At 67.5% G+C, this 11,304-nt stretch overlaps 1 protein-coding gene across 3 annotated transcripts; it reads right to left on the bottom strand.

The window, feature by feature from the left end:
* Window positions 1-795: 795 nt before the first annotated feature.
* IGF2 (insulin like growth factor 2) lies at window positions 796-7,796 on the bottom strand. Of its 3 annotated transcripts, none has more exons than XM_028517351.2 (4): window positions 7,620-7,796; window positions 3,226-3,388; window positions 1,559-1,716; window positions 796-1,282 (listed from the first exon to the last, which is right to left on the bottom strand). In XM_028517351.2, exons 1-4 carry the CDS (start codon window positions 7,779-7,781, stop codon window positions 1,043-1,045), a joined length of 723 nt encoding a protein of 240 aa, XP_028373152.1. In that variant the 5' UTR covers window positions 7,782-7,796; the 3' UTR covers window positions 796-1,042. The 3 variants fall into 3 exon arrangements, with proteins under 3 accessions (XP_028373152.1, XP_035885753.1, XP_035885752.1); XM_036029860.1 differs by lacking the exon at window positions 7,620-7,796 and adding an exon at window positions 5,712-6,198; XM_036029859.1 differs by lacking the exon at window positions 7,620-7,796 and adding an exon at window positions 4,750-4,896.
* Window positions 7,797-11,304: the final 3,508 nt, after the last annotated feature.

The following is an 11,304-nucleotide window of genomic DNA, read 5'->3' as shown; positions in this document are numbered from 1 at the left end:
TGTGTGTGAATGTGTGTGTGTGTGGTGTGCCAGTGTACATGAGTATGTGTGTGAATGTGTGTGTGTGAGGGTGTGTGTGTGTGTGTACATGGGTGTGTGTGTGAATGTGTGTGTGTGAGGGTGTGTTTCTGTGGGGATGTGTGTATTTATGTGCTTTTAGGTGGGGACTGGTCTGTAAGAATTTGGGGGGTGCGGGGTTCGTGCCAATTAAATTTTGTTTGTGCCAATTTTGGTTTTCATGTTCCGTGCCCCCTCGTGGTGACTATGGGTGGTGGGGCCCGAGCGGGGGCGAGGGTGGGTGGCCACTGGTGTTCGAGGCCGGTTCAGAGTTTTGTGTGAGTGGGGAGGTGGCTGAGGAGCAAGAACATGCCGTGGTGAGAATTTGGGGTCCCCTCCTCTCTCTTGGATGGTCAGGATCTCGAGGCGAGGCCAATGCGACCGAGGTCCGAGGGGAAGAGGAGGAGGGGACCGGGGGGGGGGGCCGAATTATTTTATTTTGCCAATTGTTTTTAAGCCAATTTGGTTTTTAGTGTTTTTTCAGCCAATTATTTTTTTGGGGTTTTTTTTTTTTTTTTTAAGGCCAATTTGTTTTGTTGGTGTTTTTGAAGAGCCAATCAGTTTTAAGGGGGCTGGTGTGTGTCTGTGTGTGTGGGGGGGGGGGGGTTGTTTTCCAATTTAGTTGTGTAATTTGGGGGGATATTTTGGGGGGATAATTTGGGGGGATATTTTGGGGGATAATTTGGAGGGATATTTTGGGGGATTTTTGGGGGGATAATTTGGCAGACGTTTGGGGGGAATAATTTGGGGGTGTTTACAGCCAATTGGTTTTGCGCATTTTGGAAGCTGTTGGGACGCGACTCTCGGCCGGTGGAGGGGCCGAGCAGAGCAGCCTGACGTGGGGAGGTCGGGGCACGGGGGCGGGGCAGGGGGCGCGCCGGGCAGGGGACGACGCAGAGGCTTCAGAGGGCCTGGTGGTGAGGCCGCCGGTGGAGGGGGCTGCAGGAAGAGCGGGGGCCATTACGCAGAATCACGACCGTTTGGCTCACTTCTGATTGCTGGACACCTCTGGAGAGGCACCCCCGCGGGCAGCTGGGTCGTGGGTGGCCAGGGCGATCAGGGGCCGGTGACGCTTGGCCTCCCTGAGGGCTTCCAGCTCCCTGGCCAGCACTCGGCCCCGGCGGACACGCAGGAGGGCAGGCAGGCCCCTGCGCAGGCGTTGGGCGGACTGCATCCAGGCGCCGTAGTGGAAAAACTTGCCCACGGGGTATCTGGGGAAGTTGTCCTGGGGGGCGGGGGGGAGGGCCGGTCAAGGGGTGCCTCCTGGGGGGGGGGCAGGGGGAGGGCCGGTCAAGGGGTGCCCGCTCCTTGGCCCCAGCCCCTAACCGCCCTGCGGCCCCGTCAGTGACCTGAGGGGCTTGCCCCTGACCCTGTCACCGAGCCCACCGACACCTCCTCGCTCAGCCCTGGCCCCCTGGCTCCCCAGACTCAGAGGCGCCCGCCCAAGGGGCCCCTGAGAAAAGCGACCCCCAGGCCTCCCACGGGGCGGCCGACGTCTTACCGGAAGCACGGTCGGAAGGGCCGACACGTCCCTCTCGGACTTGGCGGGGGTGGCGCAGTAGGTCTCCAGGAGCGCCAGGTCACAGCTGCGGAAACAGCACTCTTCCACGATGCCTCGGATGCCCCGGCTGCGGCGGCTCGCCCGGCTGGCTGGCCTGCCTGCAAGTCCCAGAGGGGGGCTGGTCAGCACCGCACACCACGCCAGGCGGGGGTGCGGGGGCCCCGGGAAAAACCTCAGGGGGAGTGGGGGGCCCAGCCCAGGACCGGCCATGCGCGGCCTGGGGGCGTCCTCCTGGGACTGCAAACAGGCAGGGCCTTGGGGTCCCCAGGCCCAGAGAGGTTTGGAAGGTGGGCACAGGGCTGCCCGGCGAGGGGTCCGACCCCCACGTCCCGGGGCCACGGGGTCCTGTCCTGAAGGCCAGGCTGGACACAAGTGCCACCCTGGACCGAGCTGGGGCCGGCGGCCCCCAGCCCGGAGACACGGAGACAGGCAGGAATGGGAGGAGGAAGAAGAAGACGGGAGGAGAGGAGTGAGGACCTGCAAAAAACCACGCCCTCCTCTCCTCCCGTCCTCCCCCTCCCTCCCCCGGCTCCAGGTCTCAGCCGCAGGGGAGAGCGCCCGGGCTTCCCCTCGGGTGCCCCTTGGCAAGGCCTGGGAAGAGCCCCTAGCAAGGGGTCCTGTCACGGGTCCCCTGGGTGGGGGCTCAGCCCAGCACCACTTTTGGGGAACCTGGTATGTGGGGGGCGGGGGCAGACCCTACAGTGCCACTTCCTACCCCCAAGGGAGGCAAGCAACAGCAGGAGGGCGTGGTCAGGCAAGGCCAGGCGGGGGGGGGGGGGGGGCGGCTTCAGAAGCTGGAGACTCAAGAATGCTTTCCAAAGAGCAGCTTGGAAATGCCAAGACTGGCCTCGGTGGGCCCATTGCTTGGGCTGGGTACTGGGTAAGTGGAGGCTGCGGGAGAGGAGGCCACACCCCCCAGCCTCAGTGCAAGCAAAGACACTGAGGCCCAGCTGGCTTGGGGGGGAGGGGGGTTGTGGGAGGGCGAGGGCCCAAGCCCCAGAGGGAGACGTCACCTCCAACTGGGGTCCCAAGGGCGAGGGGAAACCCCGGGGCAAAGATCAAGAGGCACAGACAGGGAGCAGCTGAAGCACTGAGGCTAGCAGGTGGGCGCCCGTCACCTCTCCTGCACCCCCGGGGGGGCCGAGCACCCCAAGCATGTGGCACATGCACACTCACACCCCCCCCCAGCGACCTGTGCTTTTCTTTCCCATTGGGTTGCAGCCCGTTTCATCAAATATGTGCCCATTGTTAAAATGCCAGGCACCCCAGGGGCCGTGACCACAGCCCGGCCTGCAGCGGCAGGCCGGCCTGGCTCACCCCACCCCCGCCCACCGGTAACACCCTCCCCTGTGTGGACACCACCGCCCGCCCTCCCGCCTGAGCCCTGCTGCAGGAAACTCAGGGGGCGTGAGCGCCCCTGCCGCACTCTCCAAAGCCCCGGTTTCTCCTCCTCCCCCTCCTCCTCCCCCTCCTCCTCCTCCTCCGCCAGTCCTCCCCCACCCCTGCCCGCCCACCTTCCCGGTGTCTCAGGAATGGGCTCCAGCATTTATCCAGCGCCTGCTGTGTACGCCGCCCCCCCTTGCCCCGCCGCGCACTGAGCTACTTACTGAAGTAAAAGCCGCGGTCCCCACAGACGAACTGGAGGGTGTCCACCAGCTCCCCGCCACACAGGGTCTCACTGGGGCGGTAAGCAGCAAAGCAGCACGAGGCCAGAGCCAAGAAGGTCAACAGCACCAGCACCGACTTCCCCACCGGAAGCTCCATTGGAATCTGGGGGTGGAGAGAGGGGGCGTGAGCCCCGCCGGCCAGGGCCCCCCAGGGGCAGGGCCCTCGGCCGGCGGCGAGTTCAGTGGCAGCTTGAAGAGCCCGGCTCTCTCCCTCGTGCTCTTGTCCTAAGAATGGACGTGTTTTCACTGTGGGGGCCTGGGGGAAGCCCGCCTCTGACCCCCGCCAAGGGCCGGTCAGTGCCATTCCCAGAGCTGCAGGGACCAGTGCTGGACACCGGACCTGGCCTCCATCCTGTGATGTCACGAGGGCGGGGCCAGCTCAAGGCAGCGGCCACTCCTGGGCCGCCCAGCACCAGCCAAGATGGCAGACAGTCCCACCCCACTGCACCGCACGTGCACCCCGGGCCACCGAGCAGCCGAGGGTCCTGCGGGCCGGCCCCACCCTCCCCGGCCACGGCTGAGCAGAGCCCAGGCCGAGGGTCCAATGGTCAGACGGCGGCGCCAGCCCTACACCCAGCCTCCCAACTCCAGTCTGCCCTGGGCACCCCGACACAGGCAGAAAAGGGGAAGCCCTGGCGTCCTCGGGGGGACCACCAGGCCGTCTGTTAGGCTGGGGGCACCACACCCCGCCTCGGAGAGCTGGGGAGAGCAGATGCGGCCACCTGGAGGCCAGCCCCAAGCCCCTCCGGGGGGGTCTGGTCTGGACGGAGTGGCAGGTCTCAGGTCTAAGTGTCAGACTCAGCCAGGTGCCCCTGCGCCTTCCACAAGGTGGGAGCCCCCCAGGCGGGCAGCCCCAGCCTGGCCTCTGCAGCCCCAGGCGAATGCCCTTTCGGGGGCACGGCCGGGGCCCGGTGCCACTCAGCCCACTGGCACCCTGAGGCTGACCGAGCAAGGGGCTGGGCAGGCTGCCCGGACGTGCCCCTCCCAGGCCCCACACCCAGTGGGCACCAGGGCAGCGAGCGGGGCCTCCCATCCTGGACCGAGGCTGTGGCATGCGGGCCCCGGCGGGCTCTCGAGGCCGTAAACCGGGGAGAAGGGGGGCACGAGAGAGGCAGTCTTGCTTAAGCTCGGCGGGGGCTGTGGCCAGCTCCACGGAAGGGTCTACAGTGCCACCTCGCTCTCCTCCTGCTGCCGGGACTGGACCCCAGCGGGGCTGCTTGCTGCCCCTTCCAAATTCTCAAAACACACCGGCCAGGCAGCTCCACGCTTCCGAAAGCCCGGCCTCTCTGCCGTGGGGGCCAGCCCAGAGCCCCGGCGGAGAGCGGGGGTACTGGACAAGCATGCCCGGGGGAGGGCAGAGGCAGGCGGGGTGCCTGCGCTGGAGGCAGGGCGCCGAGGCTGGGCCGGCGGGCCGGCGGGCTGGAGCGGAGGGCAGCGGGGTTCTCGCTCAACAGCGCCGGTTACCTGCCGCAGGACAGGAGGCTCCTAGGGCTGCGCGAGGAAGAGGAGGCTGGAAGGCTGCCTCACAGGAGAAGCCAATGTCCAGTTCTCGGGCTGGTCAGTGCCTCTGCTTTTATGTGCGAGCCGGCTCCTCCCAGCCCCGGCTCCACCCTACCCCCCACCCCTCTCCCCACTGACCACTCCCCCCGCCCCCTTGCTCCCGCCCCCTCCCTGCTTCCAGCCAGTCCCTCCTCAGCGCTGCGCCCCCACCGCTAGCTCGGGGCCGTCCCTTTAGCGAAGAACCGCGTGAGCGCGGGGGGAGGGGTTTGGGGGCTCCTCCTGAACCCCCAGCCCAAGTCCGCACGGGGCCACGGAGGCCGGGGGGGGCGGGGGGCTGATTTCCACCTCCTTGTATGGAAACTTCCATCCGCCCACGGCGCGGGGGCGGCTACCCCCGCCCCTCGCTGTGCGCCGCTGTCCCGGGAGCCCCGGAACAGCCCCTTTCGCCGGGTCCCCACTTGGAAAAGTTGGGGACAGGGAAAGGGAGGGCCGTCGGGGGAATCCTGCAAATGTGGCGTCTGGCAGGGTTCCCCGGCCGGCTCGGCCCCCTCGCTCCGTCCTGGCCCCGCCCCCCCTCCGTCGGTCTTGCTGGCGCGGAGTCAACATACCAGGGTGGGTTTCGGAGACTCGCGCCCCTCCTCGCTACCCAGCACCCCGGGGGGACGGCCCCGCCCCCACTCGGCACAGATCGCAAACTTTCAGCAACCCGCCGCCCCCCCCAGTCCCCCCAAACCGACCAGGAAGTCGCCTTTGCAGACAGCTCACACCTCTCGGCGTTTCCCCGCAGCCCCCAGCCCGCCCCCTCCCCGCGGCGCAGGGCAAAGGGCGCGCGGTTCGGCCTCGGGAGCCCGCCCCGCAGCCCCCGGCCGCCCGCCCGCCCGCCCGCCCGGGCGCAGCCCCCACCCGCCGGCCCGCGCCGCGCTTACCTGGGAGCCGACACCGCTGCCGCCCACCTCCCTGCTGCGTATTGCGAACCGAACAGCGGGCGTTGGCCCTCCTGCCGGGCACTCCTCTGCCAGCGCCGCTCTGGCCGAGTCGCGGGGGCCGAAATGCGACGGGGCAGAACGGGGGGATGGCTTTTTTTGGGGGGGGGGCGAGACTCGTCTGATTGTTTGGGGAGGACGGGCTGTCTGCGGGCTGGGGCGGGCCAGATGTTGTGTTTTGGGGGGGGAAAGGGTATCGGGAAATGAGGTCAGCTGTTGTATGCAGGACAGAGGGGGGCAGAGATAGTGAGAGAGACAGAGTGAACGTGAAAGGGGGGGGGCCGAAGAGAGGGCGAGAGGGAGAGGGGACAGCGAGAGGCGGGCAGGCTCACAGCGGGAGAGAACAGCGGCAGGAGAAACAGAAAGCGTATAATTAATCCACTTTGGGACGAGGGCGGGAGGGCGGGCCTGGAGGGGGGCGGGCGCTGGAGGCGCGGAACTGGGGGGGACGGGAGGGAGCCAAGGGAAGGTCGCGGAAGAAAAGAGAGCGGGGGGCCGGGACTAGAGGCTAGAGAGGGGGAGAGGGGAGCACAGAGAAGCGAGGGAAGGGTGCCACGTCGGGGGTCGGGGGCGGTGCGGAGGGGGGCGGAGTGGAGGCGTCACCCGGACCGCGGGCGCCCAGCTCGGTTTGGGCCGACGGAGCCCTCGGCCGTCGCGAGCCCGGGCCTCGGGGGGGAGCGGCGGCAGCGCTGGAGACGCCCCGGGAGAAGCGAGGAGTGGGAGCGCCCAGGCTGCGCGCCGGGGAGGGCTGGAGGGGGCGCGGGGGTGATGACAACGCCGGCGGCCTGCGAGCCGGACTGCCTGCGGGGGGGGCCGCCTCCTCAGGTGCAGCGGGACGGGCGTTGAGGTAGATAGACGAGGAGGCGGCGGGGAAGTCCGCAGGCCCGGCGGAGCGCGACCCCGCCGACGGCGCCCGCGAAGGGATCAGCAGCGTGGCGGACGACGTCGGAGCGGGGCCGCCAGCCCGGTGGCGGCGCTGGCGGGCCGAGCGCGGGCGGGCGTGGGCCAGGAGGCGGGGGCGGCCGGAAGGGGGGGCCGGGGGCCGGCCTGGCCTCACGCAGCTCCGCCGGAGAGCAGGCGAACTTCGGGCGCCAACGCCGGGCTCTTATAGCCGCGCCACCCCGCCGCGAGGCGCCCGCTCGGGCCCCGTTGGCTCAGAGCCCGCGCCAATGGGCGCCCGCCGGGCCCTCGCCCCGCCCTCGGACCGCCTCCGCAACTCGAGCCAGGGGGAGGGGGGCGCGGGCCAGGGGGCCCGGGAGACGGGCGATGGGGGAGGGGGATGTAGGGTGCGCGGGGATGAGATTGGAGTGGGGGCAGGGACCGCAGAATGTGCGAGAAATTCCAAGTCACCGTTCTAAAGTGTTTAGGGGCCCCACCTCAGGTTCTGGGGTGCAAGGATCCCTGCCCTTGTGCGCGGGGCGCACGGGCCAGCAGGGTGGGCGGTGTCCCAGGCCCTAGTGGTGGCGGGGGTCCCTGGTTTCCGTCACGGGGCTACTTGGTGGGGGCGCCCCGTCGGAGTGAGGGTGCAGGTAGCTAGGCGAAGCTCGAGGGTCCCCAAGTCCCGCTGGGAACGGCGAAGCAGGCGAGGAGAGGGGGAGGGTAGTCCCTAGGCGCGCGCGCGGCGCGCAGCCGCCACCTGCCCGAACAAGCGCTGAGCCTCCAGCCGCAGCCAGAGCCCGAGCGCCCCCCGGTGCCGCGCAGGAGCCGGGGAATAGCCGCGGCAGCCGCCAGGTGCGGTCCGTCTGGAGAACCAGCCGGGCCAGGCCCGAATCTGGGCCAGGCACGGGGCCTGCGAGGCCCCGAGCGCCGGCAGAGAAAGCAGCGGGGCGGGAAACATCGCTCAAATCCTACCTGCGTGGCTGAGCTCACCGGGGTTCGTCTAAGCCACTCGCCTCTGGGGCCCACCCAAAATATCCGGATAATGGTTCCCCCGTCCTCAGTGCGTTGGACTTGCGTAGACTCGGGTTCAGCCCCAGGGGCCACCACGATAATTTGGGGATCTGGGGAAACCATCTCCTGGAGAGTCTGGGCGATGTAAGAACTCGTTGTGACTTTTACCAAGTCGAAACCACGCACAGGACTCCGCGCCCCGCCTGCCCCCTCTCCCCCGCCCCGGAGCCCCTGCCGCCCGCTCCTCTCCATGGGTAAGGGGCTGCCGGCAGAAGCCAGCGCGAGGCTCGCCCCTAACTCTGCCATCAATCACCTCGCCCGCGCTCCGCGCGCGCCTCCCCGAGTCCGCCGGGCGGCTGGAGACACCGCGCCGCGCGAGCAGGGTGCGCCTCTCCTCGGCGTCCCTGCGACCCAGCGCCTGGCCCGCCCCACTTCGGTACTACCAGGGCGCTGTCCCCACAGTTACGATCTTTGCAAACAGCAAACGAAAGCGGTGCCGGTTTCGGGACCCTCGGCCCGAACGAGCGCGGCCGCCGGGCGGCAAGCCCGCAGGGGTCTCCCGCGCCCCGTGCGGGTCTCCCCGGCGGTTGCCCGAGGCGAGCGCCAGCCCCGGCCGACCGGCCGGCCGCCGGTGCAGGCGGGACCACCGACGACCGGGGCGCGGAGTCGGCGGGGAGCTCACCGCAAGGCTGGAGGCTGCGTCCGCGGGCGCTCAGGGAGCCGAAGCAGCAGCAGCAAGCGCTCTGCGGCGGGCGGCCGACGCTGCTCAAGGTGAGCGAGACCCCGGAGGCAGTCCCCAACGTCCGGGGGCAACGCCCAGCCCGCTGGAAGACCCGGGGACAATGCCCAAATTTGGGGGAAACTGGGGGCAATGCCCAGTCGTTTTCCTGGACGCGGGAGAAGTTCTGCCCACGTCCTGGCGGACGCGCTTGCCAGGCCAAGGGTGTTTGGGGAACACGGACACTTCCCAAATCCGAGGCACTCTCGGGGGGCTTCTCAGGAGAGGCAGGGAGGCCTGAAAGCAGTGCCCACCGTGCCTGGGGCTGGGGGGCTGCAGAGGGCCGAGGGCGGGTCGGGAACAACGCCCAGATATCGGGGTATGCAGGTCCGAGCTCTGTCTGATTTGCAGGCAAAAAGAACGCGTGTCCCCCAAGCAAGGGATCCGGGGAGGCTCCCTAATGGGGGGGAGCTGCCGCTAATGACTGAATGTGAAGCTGCAGAAAAATAAAGTCTGAGTTTGAGGTTCAGTGGAAATCACTCCGTGCAACTGGGGGGAGGCGGGGGTCTCCGTGTAAAAGGTGGGGAGTCCAGCCTCTGGGTCGGCATGCTTGGGGGAGCCCCGGAGCGATGTGTGGGGAGGTCGGTTTTTGGGGTGGTGACTCAAGAAAAATTCTCCACATGGAACTCGGGGGGAGGGGGGACCCGAGAGGCACAGAGTCTAAAATTTGAGGGAGGAAAAGAGTGGGCCCATTGCGGGACCCAGGCAAACCCTCCACGTGGTGGAGAAACTCGGAGACTGGTTTCCACCGCTCAGAAATGCCAGTTCGCGGCCTCGGCCCCGCAGGCGGCCTGCGTGGGGAGAGCAGCCCGCGCCCTTGCTGCGGCTCCGGCGGCGGGAGTCCCCAGTGACCTTTGGCCACTCTAGAAACACGACCTGAATTTGGGGGAGAACCTGGGGGGTGTGATCGGTGCTTCCGGGGGGGGGGGGGGAGGGCAGAGAATCAACGTCTCTAGTATTTTCTCTTTCAAATCCAATCATTCAGCGTTGCTTTATTTTTGGCGGACAGGAGGAAGCAGCCTGTTTCCCTGAGCGGGGTGTGCATTTGGGGGAGCCCTAGTGAGACATGGCCCAGATTTTGGGGGGATCGCTGGAGACTGCCCAGTGGAGACTGACAGCTGGGTTTCAGGGTCCCTGGGTGGCAGCGGGGCAGCTGGTAGACACGGGCCGAGCTGCCTGGGGTTTCAGGGACCTGGGGGTGTCTTTTCAGTGGATCTGGGGGGCTGGGGAAAATTTGTCTAAATTTAGGGGGACTCCGGGGAAGAGTCATAAAGTCAGGGGGCCCATAAATTAACCTTCAGAAAAAGCGCCATCATTTTGTGGAGGGAAAAAAAATCTCAGTTTCCAGGAGGGCTGGGGACAGGGCCTCGATGTGAGGTCCCAGGAAAGGAATTTTGAACCCGGGGACCCAGGGAAGTGGCCCCAGGCCCTCAGGACAATCGGGCTCCATGTCTAATTTTCGGGGGAAGGAGGACGCGTCCCCAGGTCGTGGGCCCGAGAACCAGCGCCTACAGCGAGCTGGGTGGGGCACCCAGGAAATGTTGCTTGACTTCGGGGTGACTCAGTGAGGGGCTTGGGTGCTTTGGGGCCCATGATATCAGCGCCTTTCCACGCCCCAAGCGTGACCCTGGGTGTATGTGGGGGGGCACAACGCCTCACGTTTGAGGGGACCCAGCAAATCCAAGTATCGGCGGTCAGGAAGAGGGTCCCGTGAGGTCCCGGGTGGCTGATCAGCGTCTGAATTTTAGAAAATCCGGGTTCTTGTCGGTCAACAGTGGGACCTGGGGGGTTTCAAACACACAGCGAGTCAGGAGGCAGAGAAAATACCTGGAATGCCTGGCCCCCGCGGTCACGCCGCAGGCGGGGTGAGGAGCACAGGTTCCCGGTGCACGCGGACGGAGCACACAGCCCCGGGGGCAGCTGGGGGGGCCTCGTGAGGGCCGGGGCAGCCTGCCTCGCCCACGGCCGGCCACCGCGGAGCACACAGCCAGTCTCGGGTCGCCGCCGGCGCGCTCTAGGGGCCTGGGGTCCCCGCGGGGAGGCTGCCGCGTGGCTGGGAAGCAGGCAGAGCCCCGGAAAGGGGGCGCCCCCCCCCCGGGTCTGCTTGGCCCACGGCAGAAAGCGCCCGGGAGTGTGGGAGGGCAGGCGTCGCCGGGCCTCTGAGTGTGGCGGGACTAAGGCTGCCAGAAAGCAGACTGTTTAAGGTTCACAAAGGGGGTCCGTGTGTTTGGGGGAAATTCCTAAACCCGGGTGGACGCCAGGAGGGCAGCCTGGAGGTGCTCGGGGTGGCCTGTTTAGTGTGCTGGGGAGGGGGGGTGGGGGGGGACCTGGGACTCTGTGTGAGATTTAGGGAGCCCAGGGTGGGGCCAAGAATTCTGTGGAACTCTGCAGATGCTACCCCAAACTCTGGGAGCCCGGCGTGGGAGAGTCGCCACAGGGCCCAGAAGCGGGGAGACCTTGTTGTTAGTGTCCAACACCGCGGGGACGCAAGGAAAAGTGCCTCTTGCCTTGGGACACACCCCGAAGTGCCGAGCAAGCCGGCCGGCCTGACCGCAGGCGGGGGTTAATGTTGAAACGCAGGGGGCGCGCGGATCGCCGGTGCGCGCCTCCGCGGGACCCCGACTGCGTGTAAAAAAAACGGCTCAAGCGGCCGGCGCCTGGGAGGAAACGCCCCGTTTGTTTGGGCACCTCGGGCCACCCGTGTCAATCTGGGGAAGACAGTGGGGGGTGCACAGGGTTAGCGGTCCCAGAGACGAATGCCCGAGGAAACCCGCGTGAGCCGGGAAAACGCCGAGTGTGTGTGCGGGGCCTGGGAAGAAGGCTGCAACGTGAAGGGTCACGGGAGGGGGGAAAAGTCCTGCCCGAGTT

Source organism: Phyllostomus discolor, chromosome 6, assembly GCF_004126475.2.
Source record: "Phyllostomus discolor isolate MPI-MPIP mPhyDis1 chromosome 6, mPhyDis1.pri.v3, whole genome shotgun sequence".
Taxonomy (NCBI): Eukaryota; Metazoa; Chordata; class Mammalia; order Chiroptera; family Phyllostomidae; genus Phyllostomus; species Phyllostomus discolor.
The sequence above is the reverse complement of the archived record's forward strand: the minus strand, read 5'-3'. Positions and strand labels throughout refer to the sequence as shown.